Source organism: Elephas maximus, chromosome 10 (genome assembly GCF_024166365.1).
Source record: "Elephas maximus indicus isolate mEleMax1 chromosome 10, mEleMax1 primary haplotype, whole genome shotgun sequence".
Lineage (NCBI taxonomy): Eukaryota > Metazoa > Chordata > Mammalia > Proboscidea > Elephantidae > Elephas > Elephas maximus.
Genome location: NC_064828.1, coordinates 70,688,994 through 70,701,982, shown reverse-complemented (window position 1 = coordinate 70,701,982; position 12,989 = coordinate 70,688,994). Strand labels below are relative to the sequence as shown.

The 12,989-nt window shown below is 37.4% G+C and overlaps 1 protein-coding gene across 2 annotated transcripts in view; it reads right to left on the bottom strand.

Moving 5' to 3' along the window:
- The window catches only part of ARID4A (AT-rich interaction domain 4A), a 68,589-nt gene that overhangs the window by 14,992 nt on the left and 40,608 nt on the right, over positions 1-12,989 (bottom strand). For both annotated transcript variants that reach the window (XM_049898057.1, XM_049898058.1), the window contains exons 12-18: positions 12,781-12,853; positions 11,479-11,573; positions 11,212-11,309; positions 10,235-10,466; positions 8,561-8,811; positions 5,576-5,773; positions 297-381 (exon numbers count right to left, since the gene is read on the bottom strand). In XM_049898057.1, coding sequence (XP_049754014.1) covers positions 297-381; positions 5,576-5,773; positions 8,561-8,811; positions 10,235-10,466; positions 11,212-11,309; positions 11,479-11,573; positions 12,781-12,853 — 1,032 coding nt within the window. The remainder of the gene's footprint in view (positions 1-296; positions 382-5,575; positions 5,774-8,560; positions 8,812-10,234; positions 10,467-11,211; positions 11,310-11,478; positions 11,574-12,780; positions 12,854-12,989) is intronic.

Sequence of the window (12,989 nt, the reverse complement as noted above, 5' to 3'; positions counted from 1 at the left end):
ACATGTCTTCTTGTTTGTCACCATCAGTCCCATTTTACCCTTTCCTATCTAGCCTCTATACACATTTGAGTTTGAATGTTTGCTCTAGGGGTAGATGGTTTTCACCTTTCCTGAAACAATGTGGTCATGTGTTTTAAATTTTTACTTTTTTAGCTCCACAGTAGTTAGAGAAAATCACAATTATCTTAAAAGAAACAAAATGATTATTACAATGAGAAAACTATTTATAAAAAATATGCAATTCAATTTGGATGATTCCTGAACCTATCATCAAGGATATGAATCTATGAACATACTTTAGTTTTTTTCTTCTGTTTTTTCTTTGGTCCACCTTTGTCCAAAGGCCAGATTATCCTGTCAGCCTTCACCCATTCATCGTACCTTAAAATAAAGAATATATACAGATTTCACAATGGTATCCTATTTGACATTTATTCACCAAATAAAAACAGCCATGAGATAGACCAAAGAGTTTGTCTGCAGAAATGCGATGGGCATAGGAGCTGGTTTGTTGGTAATATGTGCCGGCCACTGTAGTAAGTGCTTTGTGTATCTACCATTGAGGGGAAAAGGCAAGAGGATTTCTTAGGTAACAGGCTTAAAGGGAGCACTCAGTAAGCAGACCATAAATGGATTCAAGACTATGTGAATTGCTTTGTTTTCCACAACTCCTACAGATCTGAGCTTAATTAACTAAACTGATTCTATACTGGGATGCATGCTATTGACCAAATAATGCCAAGGTTCTTGTTGTTAGTTGATTCTATCTCCTGGTGGTAAATAAGGTAAATTCTCATTTGCTATATGATTAGTTCTAATCATCCAGATTATTTTATCAAGTCCTTTTCAACTCTCTTTAACTCCCCATAACTCTCTTTAGCCTTTATATTTCTAACCAAATTTTATTCTGAATTATGCCACCACTGAAACTCTGAATTTTTTAGATACCTCATTTCCTTTAAGTTAATTCTGTTTAGAGCAAGTAAAAACTCTAACTCCTCATTTTGCCTACACCTTTTCCCCACACCTTTTCCCCCCCAAAAATTTGACGTTTGCATTTTAAGATAGTCCAAGTTACTAGTCAAGGGAAAATACGAAATTAAACTTTCTAGAACTAACTGTTCTTATATTATGTAAATATACAGGTATTTATAAAGCTCAATCGAAATCTGAATATTTATGTAAAAAAAACTATAGGAACCTTCAATGGCACCATGTTAACAGAAACTCACATATATGAAAACTACACCTTGGCTTTGTAACGCATTTACCATGGAACCAAGCAAAATGAAGACACAGTTCCAATATGCATGAGTTTATCTTGACATGGTACCACAACTACCTGTACTATGGTTTGAAAACTATCTCCTCTTGAATTAACCCAATATCCAATTCTATGAGCATTTTATCGGACTTCTAAGCATCTTTACTGGCTTACTGAGCTATTTAGAAATATTCATTTGGACATTTACTGTGGGTCTACTATATGAGAAAGCATGCAGAGAAAAATAGAGTAGACAAGCCCTTTGCCTTCAAGCAACTTGCAGTCTGGTGTGAAAGACAGACATATAATAAAATCAAGTATAAACAAGTACGTGCAATATAAGTGTCATGTATCTGGTCCAGGGCCAACAAAGGAATGAGTGATCTGCCCAATTCCAAAATTCCATGGGAGCTATCAGATGACTTAGAAGCACAGGCCTGATGTGCAGTACACTTGGTCCAGGCCACACTGGCCCGGTGAATGTGGTATTTCATGTAGATACTTCTAGCCCTAATATAGCCAACTAAATGTGGTCCCAGAGATTCTACACTAGAGGCCAGGACTCCTCCTCATACTTAAATATGCTCCTCTGTTTTAGAAATCAGACTACATTCTCTAGGAGCTATAATTGTTCTATTTCAATGAATAGGCCAGAATTATATCAGCTTTTAGGGAGATGGAAGGACAATGAAAATCATAAACCATGTGAATAACCAGTTAGGTAACTGGTTAGTAAGATAACCAGTTAGGAGCAACCTCAGAACATAATAACTACTGAGAAAAGTCATAAAGCAAAGCATTAAAAAGATGAGAAAGAAAGACAAGAAAGGGAAATTCTAGAAAGCAAAACAGACAGACGCAGATGATAAGACTGGCTGGTTACGGACTGAATAGAATCTGAGGAAAAGAGAAAGCTAACGTGCTACCTCTGCAAATATAGCGACTCAAAGTTCGTAAATGTAGCCCTTTCCCCCTTTATTCAACAATATGGTTTAAAGAGAAACAAGATTTTTAAAAATAAACCCACAGCCGCCTTCTACCTCATTAAAGCAAATGGTTAACATCTATTGAGCACTTACCAAGTCACAGGCATTGTTCTATGCACTTTACATGTTAATATAGTGTCATGGATTGAATTGTATCCCCCCAAAATATGTGTCAACTTGGTTAGGCCATGATTCCCAGTATTGCATGGCTGTCCTTCATTCTGTGACTGTAATTTTATGTTAAAAAGGAATCGGGTAGGATTGTAACACCCTCACTAAGGTCATATCCGTGATCCAATGTAAGAGGAGTTTCCCTGGGGTGTGGCCTGTACCATTGGTTATCTTACAAGAGATAAAAGGAAAGGGAAGTGAACAGAGCGGGGGACCTCATACTACCAAGAAAGAAGCACAGGGAACAAAGCGTGTCCTTTGGACCCAGGGGTCCTGTGCGGAGAAGCTCCTAGTCCAGGGGAAAATTGATGAGAAGGACCTTCCTCCAGAGCTGACAGACAGAAAAAGCCTTTCCCTGGAGCTGATGCCCTGAATTTGGACTTCCAGCCTACTAGACTGTGAGAAAGTAAATGTATCTTTGTTAAAGTCATCCATTTGTGGTATTTCTGTTATAGCAGCACTAGGTAACTAAGAATCTGGTACCGAGAGAGTAGGGTGTGCTCTAACAGATGCCTAAAATGTAGAAGCGGTTTTGAAACTGTGAATGGATATAGGGCCAGCAGCAGCAGAGAAGAGACAGAGAACTAGAAGCAGCTGAACTAGGAGACCAGCGCCAGACAGTGCTGGAGCCAACCCACAGAGTGAGAAAGCTGAATGCCTTTGGCAGGAGGCTTCCTGGTGGAGTGGGGTGCCTCTGGGTACTTAACAGTGGAGCTAGGCTTGCCGACTGACAGAGCAAGAGAGCTGAGTACCTTCCAGCTGAAGTTTACTGGTGGAGTGGGGTGCCTCCAGGCACTAATCAGTGGAGCTACAGAGCTTTGGAACACATGCCCCAGCAGGGCAGAAGCAGGTGTGAGGCCCGAGAGCCCAGAGGCCAAGGAACCAGAAAGCAGAAGCTGAAGAGACAAGGAACACAGGAAGCTGAGCGGCCTCAGTCTCAAAAGGTATGGTCATGACCTCAGGGGTTTCAAAGGGTAGAACCATGTCCTCTGGTGTCTGTAAGGGTGGAGCTGCCACTCGGATGGACTAAGAAAATTGTGCACCTAAAGCTGAGGGAGCAGAGTTGCTGGCCCAGTGGGCCTGGAAGGCAGAGCTGAAGCCCAGGGCCAAGGGTCCTCCACTCAGAATCCGCAGAGTATGGCCAATACCTAGAGTCCGGAGGACAGGGCCATTGTTTAAACTGGCTCGGAGAACTGAGATTGTTTTCAAAGCCTTGAGGGCTAATATAATACATTCTGCTAACTTGCTCGGTGCCTGTTTTGCCTTCTTTCCCTCCAATTTCTCCCATTTGTAACAGAAATGTCTAGCTTGTGCTTGTTCTGCCATTGTGCTTTGGAAGCAGGTAACCTGTATTCTATATTTCACAGATGAAGAGGAATTTTTGGAGATTTTGGACTTGAAGTTGATTTAAGACTTTTGCTATGATATGATGGGTTGAATGTGTCTTACATGTAGCAAGAACATGAATTTTGGGGGGCCAAAAGGTAGAATGTCATAGATTGAATTATGTCCCCCCAAAATGTGTCAACTTGGTTAGGCCATGATTCTCAGTATTGTGTGGTTGTCCTCCATTTTGTGATTGTAATTTTATGTTAAAGTGGATTAGGGTGGGATTTTAACACCCTTAGTAAGGTCACATCCCTGATCCAATGTAAAGGGAGTTTCCCTAGAGTGTGGCCTGCACCATCTTTTATCTTACAAGAGATGAAAGGGAAGCAAGTAGAGAAGGGGGAACCGCAAACCACCAAGAAAGAAGCAACAGGAGCAGAACATGTCCTTTGGACCCGGGGTTCCTGTGCGGAGTAGATCCTAGTCCAGGGGAAGACTGACAAGAAGGACCTTCCTCCAGAGCCGACAGAGAGAGAAAGCCTTTCCCTGAAGCTGACGCTCTGAATTTGGACTTCTAGCCTACCAGTCTGTGATAAAATAAATTTCTCTTTGTTAAAGCTACCCACTTGTGGTACTTCTGTTATAGCAGCACTAGATAACTAAGACATACAGGTACTGCTGTTATTTCTCACAACTCTCTAAAGTAGGTACTTTCTTTCCCCAACTCAGAGATGAGGAAATTGAGGAATAACAGAGCACACATCTAGTAAACAGGGAAACCTTGGAGCAGCCTGGATCCAAGTAACTACAGGGCAACCAGAGATAATAAACACAAAAGACTTTCGAAAGGAGAAAGACAAAAGCAGCCCCTGACATGCAGGGGCTGGCCTGGTACTATCAGCTGAGACATTGTGTTGCTACGAGCTCACGTGGCACTCACAGCTAAGCTGTGGTGTTCTCCTGTGGAACATAAACAATTTCACAGAACATCAACATCTGACAAGGCCACTCTGTGACCATGATGGGCAAGACAAAAACAAGACTGCTCCCTAATCATATCTAAAACACAGAAAAAACAGGAACGTTGTCCAAGCCACAAAAATGACCAAACATCCTCCTTTCCTGAGTGAGTGACTGCTACTTCTTTACCAATTACAGCATTAGCTTTGATCTAGTTTCCCTTCTTTGAGATAAGATATACTAAGACACCCAATCATAGGATTACCCCCACTTCCTAACACATCCAGATATAGAGCAAAGCTCTACTTTCTTTAGATTCTACCCTGAAAATCATCTAACGGAAGCTCAAATCTAAGTCCTCTCTAACACGCATTTTTTAATATTCAAAAAATGTTTGCTCTATTAAGATGTGTGACACTAGCATCATTTCTGATACGCGAAACAAAAATAAAAGCAAGGGCATGATAGGGAGCTACAGGCTCAGCTCTCTGCCTATGTTCTGCAGGTTGTTTCTGCAGAATCTTGGGCTATAGCTCCTCCTGAAGGTGGTGCCCTGAGCATTCGCTGATTCATCTAACACCCTCTTACTGAGGCACCACACAGTTCCCCATGGCAGGCATTCTCCCTCACGGCAAATGAGTAATAAATCCAACTTGTTCAACTACAGGTGTGTTCCTGGTAAGTCTTTGGCTGGAAGCACTGACACAGCTAGTAAAAGAGTGGGAATGTTGAAGACTTGGAAGATTTAGACTCTAGGTGAGCATTACAAATATATACCATTTACTTTAGTCCTTCACAACTTACATCGATCCGTTTTTCCCCGTTGAAGGAAATTTCAATAGTAAGAAAATATTTCCTTGCTTACCTGACATTCCATCCATAGTAATGTACCAAGTATAAAACTTCTCCATCATCAAGTTCAGTGCTTTTAATACTGGCTTCATAAATTTTCTGTGTTTTCCCACGTCCATATTTTACTTTCACTTTGGTTCCTGTTAGGCAGGGCTCCATGTCTTCCTCATCTTCCTCTCCTTCAGAGTCACATTTGCTTTCGGTTTCTTCCCTGCAGTAAGTTATAACATTGATAATGCTACTAATAGCTTAATGAAAAATGAATTAATATATGCTAAAGAATCCAACGTGTAGAATATTCACAACTTAAGTATTACCTTGATAGCATGTGAGTGGAGGAGGAGAAGAAGGAGGAGAAGGAGAAGATTTTTATGAACTACTTATTAGGAATTTTTTTTTTATTGTGTAAAAGGTGCACTGTATCAAAATCCCATACTCACTAAAGGCCAACCAGTATAGCCACAGTTGATGAGGAGGTGGGTCAAATAAATCACTTTTGATATAACAAAATCAGAACAATATTCTCTGAAAAAGTCTTTAGGATTCATACTCCAGTGCCACCTTATATGTGAAAATGATATAAAGATATTTTCTATCTATCTTACTGCAACTAAGTTGTCTTTAATTAACTCTATTACTACCGTCTGCTCAATTTTAGAATGGTTCTTAGCAACATTCTTTTTTTTTTTTCTGATGGGCAGAATAATGAACAAGGGCTATCTACATTATTAACCATGTCTTTAAACCAAATTTATGTTTTATAGATTCCCCCCCCCCCGCAACACACAGAGAAACAATAGATATTTGAACATTAGATCACTTGCTAAAACTGTGGGATAGCACCAGGAGAACCAAGCTTTACGTATCTTGTGTTGGTTACTATTTGTTTTTTACTCATCTCCCTGCAGCCTTTCTTTGCACTGATAACCAAGTATAAAGGACAGTCACAGAGGGATGTCCGGCAATATTTTAAATATTTTTACAATAAAACATTCTGTATTAACCCTGCAGAATTCAGGAAAAAAATTTACATCACAGCTCATTCTAGTGTCATAAGTTTCAAAAGCTTAAGAGGAAATATTGTGCTCTATGATAAGTACAGGGCATTATTTTGGTGACTACTAGGCGATTCGACATGAAGAAGCTTTGACAAGACAATCCACTGGTGGTGGGAGTATTTTCTCTCTCCAAGGACACCTCCCAATTATAGCCTGCCTGATAAAGTAATTTCAAAAACTATGAAAGAAACTACGTTTAACAGAAATTTCTATAGATAAAACAGTCTCCTCATTTTCATGATTCCTGCTGTAGAATGAAAACGCAGACTATGTTTGTTGTCTATATTATCAATTTTTCTTTAATGTGAGGAACATTGTTTTTCATATTCAAGTCTGTTAGTCTCTCTAAAATAAGTCTGTTTGCTTTTGCATATCAATTACGAAGACTTAAAACAAATTATATATACGCAGTATGTTTCATATACATTATATACATAATATATCCATTTTGATGCTTATTTTTAATAACACTTTGAAATATAATTTTTTGTTTTGGTTTTCACCACTGTTTAAATTTATTATCCAATACAAGCAGTCCCCAATTCAAGATGTATTCGAGCTAGATGAACTGCACTTATGATTGTCCCTTTTATTTGGACATCTTATCGTTATTATACTATGTATTAAATATAATATTACATTGAGTAATTTGCTGTTATCGTTCTCATGCCAAACCGCGAAGACAAATAAAGATAGTGTTTATAAGGATACTGATAATAAAAGGCAGTAATAATGAAAGCTAAAAAAAAAAAAAAGAGTTATCTGACTTACATCAGAACCGACTTACAACGGAGAGGTCAGAAGAGAACTCCGTCACAAGTCAGGGACTACCTGTATTTAAAATTCTACACACACATCATTAACTCAACTCCAATTATTTCCTCCCACCTTCCCTAATCCTGATTATATCTCACTAGAGAACTTTTTTATTCACTAAACTACTCCTGTACCTATTTGTACTGAATCATGAAATTAACCTTTCCCACTCACCAATCATTCTATTTTTCCAAATCTTTTCTCAGTGGTTGATTTTCAGATTGGTGTCAGCCACTAGTTGGTTGCAGCAAGCCATTTGTCGCAAATTTTGTTTAAAAACTCAAATTTCTAGAAAAATTTAGCATCACATAATAATAAAAAAATAATTATGGAGGAGAGTTTATATGACAAGTATATTATGCTGTTGTTGCTGATGTAAAATTCACTTAGTAGTATCTAAAAACTAGTAAATTCTTTTGATAACACTTATTTACAGAGATGGCCAGCTAAATAACATCATAGGACATTTCCTTGATCTAGCTGGACTACCTAATCTTCGGTTATTTTTAAGTCAATTTAGACCATACACATATAATACATGGGAAAAAAAATATAGTTTTCCCTCAACAGCAAACAGGATGGACATTAAAAAGCTGAAATTTATTGTTGTGATGTGGGGCAAGAATGTATTTTCCAAACTAGAATCAGGGGTGCATGCCACTTATTCTAATACAATAACTTGGAAAAAAAAATGTCCTCGATAAAGCTAACACACAGAAACATCTGCTAGTACTGTGCACCCATGTGTTTGTTAGCTTTCCCACATTGTACCTTTTTTAAAATGGAATTTTTGCTGTCGCTGTTTCCTCTTGTCCACTTCCTCCATTTTTCTCCAGCTCCCTTCCCTGCTGTCAACTGCAGGACCTTTCTTTTGACTGGGTGGCGCAGCCTTCTTTGAGGCCACTGTTTAGGGCACAAGTGCTATTAAAATGGTGCGACCAGTATATTCTCCAATTCCGAAAGGCGATACACATCATCTTCACAATGTGTCTCACCTTCATTAGACAAGAGGAACGGAAGTCCCGATAAGAAAACATTCCCTCAAACCTGAATCTCTAAGCAGGAACAAAGCGCTGCCGTACCCCAGACAGGGACTTCTGGAGAACAAACATAAGATAATGTACCTCTCTTGGCTTTTCTCTTCCTCTTCATCTGAGTCTTTGTCAGAACCCTCCTGCTTTTTCATTTTCTTCTCTTTTTGCTTCGGTGTATTTTTTCTCCCCAGTAGTAGCTCATTTTCTTTTTTCTCTGGACTTTCATAGTCATCATCTACATCCTTATTTTCTGTATCATTTTCTTTTAATTTGTCTTCTGTTTTCTCCTCTTCAATTTCCTTTTTAATAGAATTTGCATCTCGAGCAATTCTCCTCCGTCCCTAGTAGAGGGAATAAAAGCTTTAAAACAACTATTACTATAAAGGGGATAAAAGCAGAAAAATATTTTTTTTCTTAAAATTTCCATAACAATGACTAGTCTCCTCTTTGGCTTGAGATGTAACCCTGACAACGAATCAACTCACATGTACTTATCTCTCCTCACAAAAGTACAATAGTAATAAATACTATGTCTAAATCTACTGTGATCTTTGGCTATACATTACATAAAAATAAATTTTATTCTTTAATACATTATTTTATCTCATTTTTAATATTTCTCGACAATGATAAAAATATCTATAAAGTCTTGTAAATGTCAATGATACAAGTTAATAACAGTAAAAAAAAAATTTAACTCCCTAAGCTATGGACTCTTTAAAAGCTCTGTGATATCCTGTGGTTCTCCTGTTTATTAAGACCAAATTATCACCGTATTTGTGCATGACTACAGTCTAAAGGGATTGAAAAGCATCAGTAACCAAGAAGTATGCAGATTTATCTGAACGAGTCTCTGGGGAGCTCTCTGGGCCAGCAGTAACTTGTTCTACCTCCAGTAGCTTCTATCCAGTCTTTTGTTGCATGTTCAACTGACCATGCAACTGGTGAGCCATTTCACTATCTACTAAGCTTTCCTTCAAATCAACCTCCACGAACTGGTATGATTTCCCTATTTTGAAAAAATCAAGTATTAAAAAAAAGGGGGGGGGAGGCATTTACAATCACTACCTCAATATAAGAAATGGTCTCCCTAGTTCCTGATTAAATTTACACTTTCTGCTTTTTACACTTCAAAGGCAGAAAAAAAAAAAGACCAATTTAATCTTCTTTTTTTTTTTTTTGTTCTTTCATTCTTTTATTATTCTTTAACACAAAACACTAGAATGTAAGTTCCATGATGCTAGGGACTTTGTCTTATTCACTTCAGTATCCTCAGATCTAGACAATACCTGGCACATAGCAGGTGCTCTTCGATTATTTTTAGGTAGATGAATAAAAGCAATTGTTATCTATCAAAATTTAAATCTGTGTACAGTTGACCCAGAAACTCCATTTTTAGACATACTGTTCTAAATATTTCCTTTTTCACTCAACCAGTTTATTGTGGACTTGCTTTCTTATCATTACATAAAGACCTGCCTCAACCTAAGTCAAGCATCTGTAGAGAACCCCACAGTACAGGTGTACCACAGATTTACATTCCCCAAGATTTTCTCTACTTTCTTACTAACACAAAAAGTGCTGCAATAAATGTGCTTGTGAAAACGTCCTCCTCATTTATCTGAATATATAAGGCAGAATTCCATGTGATGAGTACATGACAGTGCGCTGTAATACTTTTGGGTATACCTGATAATGTTCACAGTGATTTTTAAAAAAATAACGCTTAAATTACACCAGATAAAACTAGTATTAACTACATACCCTCGGAGATTTTAATTCTATTTCTTCTCTTTCACTTTCACTGTTTGAATCAATATTTTCCTCAGGCTCACTCTTCACTTCTACTAAAGGCATTTCTTGATCTACTTTTAGCACCTCTTCCATTGATTCTTCAAAGTCTTTTTTTTCCTCTTTTACTTTTGGTTCATGGTGGTGAATAGTTCTGAACTGAATATTTGCAGAACGGCAGTACTCCTCAAAACCATAGAGATACCTAAACAAACAATATTTGATGTTAAGAAATCTTAGTCTTTGAATTTGAATTGCATATTATTACACACACATACATTTTTAAAAAGTAAAATGCAAGTCACTTATAAAAAAGTACTTTTTGTGTGTTACTAATTTCTTGGTATTTCAGACGGGATTATGAACAAAAATACTGATCGTAAAATAAAATGCCTTCCTGAGAAATCTGAGCTTGTGATAACTGAATAGCGCTCTCATAGTTCTGGTATGAAGGTGGTTCACTGCAAAAGATAGACGTTAAAACATGTATCATAATTTCAGATTCTAAATGCTGCCTGCACCTGATTTTGAAAAGGATACCTGGACAAGATGAAAAATGGGGTAAAGCAAACTTGATGCGCTGAATCAATTTCAACTACAAGTATCTATCTGCAGTTGTTGTTAGTTGCTATGGAGTCACGTCTGACCCATGGCAACCCCATGTGTGCAGAGTAGAACTGTTCCACAGGGTTTTTAGGGCTGTGACCTTTCGGAAGCAGACCGCCAGGCCTGTCTTCCGAGGCACCTCTGGATGAGCTTAGTTAGTACTTGAGTGCTTAACTGTTTGCACACTCAGGGATTCCTCAACTGCGAGTGTTTATTAACCTAAAACTTTTACACTTTCTTTAACTTCAACCTTCCATAATTGATGCATTCTTGTTTTTGTTAAAAATTAATAAAAGCATTTCCTGTAAATATATATTCTTTGATGAATAAACTATACTACTTACTTTCTATAAGCAGTTTTTACATTGTAGGAAGCAGCTGAATTCAAAATAGGAATGCCAAGGTCCATATAAATTTGCTTCCATACAGCACCACTATCAATCTGGAAAATTAATTTTTATTTATTAACATTTTCAAAGGGAAATAATCTTTACACCAATATTCTATGTCTATTAACAAAATGTGCTTATTATCTAAAGCACATACAACAATGCAACATTAGATCATTTAACTTTTCATCACATCAATACAAAGAGCCATGTTATACCTACATTGTCACATCCACCCTGATGATAAACCAGCCTGAAGAGTTTGAAGAGATTGAGATCTTTATAGCCCAAAACAGGTGGTTTATTGATTGGAGTACCTTTTTAATATCAGAGAGTAGGAAAAAAACATTTATTTAAATGAAAAATACTGATTTGAAAACAAAGCTATCGACTTCTAATTTCCCAAATTTCATTAAGTAGAGGCATATATTTAAACAACCTTAAATTATGTAGGACAACACAAAATATTCTCTATATTCTCTACATAGCTCTGTGGGGCTCTTTAGACTCTTAAGTGTTTTGCTTCTACAACTAATAAAATCAACTCTCTAACTGCCACTGAATTGGGTAAAATGAAATTAAACCTTGGGCCTACAAACACAAAGGAAAGGGTAAGTTTTAAGCTACGGTTCCATTTTCACTGCTTTACCACAACTGTTAAGGCTGTTAGAAGTAATATGAAGGATGATTTCTGAAGGCCACAGAATGTCTAGAACCAATTTATCACAGGAATCTCCAGGACAAATGTAACATCAAGAAGTACGACAATATATAAATGCTACTAAGAGACTTTCGGGGAGCCCGCTGGTACAGTGGTTAAGAGCTCAGCAGCTCACCAGAAGGTCAGCAGTTCAAATCCACCAGCTGCTCCTTGGAAACTCTATAGAGTAGTTCCACTTTGTCCTATAGGGTGGCTATGAGTCGGAATCAACTTGACAGCCAACAGGTTTTTTTTTTAAGGTGCTCTGGGTAGCGCAGATGGTTAACGTGCTCAGCTGCTGACCAAAAGGTTCAGGCTCAATACCACCCACAGGCACATCAGAAGAAAGGCCTGGAGATCTAATTCCAAAAAATCAGCTACTGAAAGCCCTTTTCTTCTGACTTTATTAGAAATCCTAACCTATTCACACAGGGTCTGATCTCACATTTTGTTTAATTTGTTGAGACCTGGGATCAGGCTAGGTTACCTTCTACAAATGTAGCACTGGTAATCAAGGGTATGCAAATTAACATTATGATTGGTCACTTTCTATTTCTGAAATAATATATTTCTTGGTTTTATAAGTTCCAGAGAAACTAAATTTAATTATAGTCACACTATTTTTCTACACATTTCTTCTCAAAATAGATATTAATAGTTTGATTTGAGTCCAAATATTTAACTATTGTCAGCTGTAACCGATTCTTATACTTTACCTGAAATCCATATCCATAGACCCATGACATAAACAAAAACAATGCTTAAGCCTAGAATGTAAAACTATAAAAGAGATGACTAAATTTAAGTAATTAGTATGGAAATACCTCTGTCTTCCATAAACTTATAAAGTTGTTGGAGGAAGTTGTCCCTCTCTTCAGGATCAAGTTCTTCCTCAGGCTGTAAAGATAAAATATACAAATGTATTGTACAGGGAATAGAAAAAGACTGCTTTTTATCTTTGTGAACAGAATATAAAGAGATAAAATTTTAATGAAATTGAAAAATATGAATTTTCTCATAGTCCTACAATGCC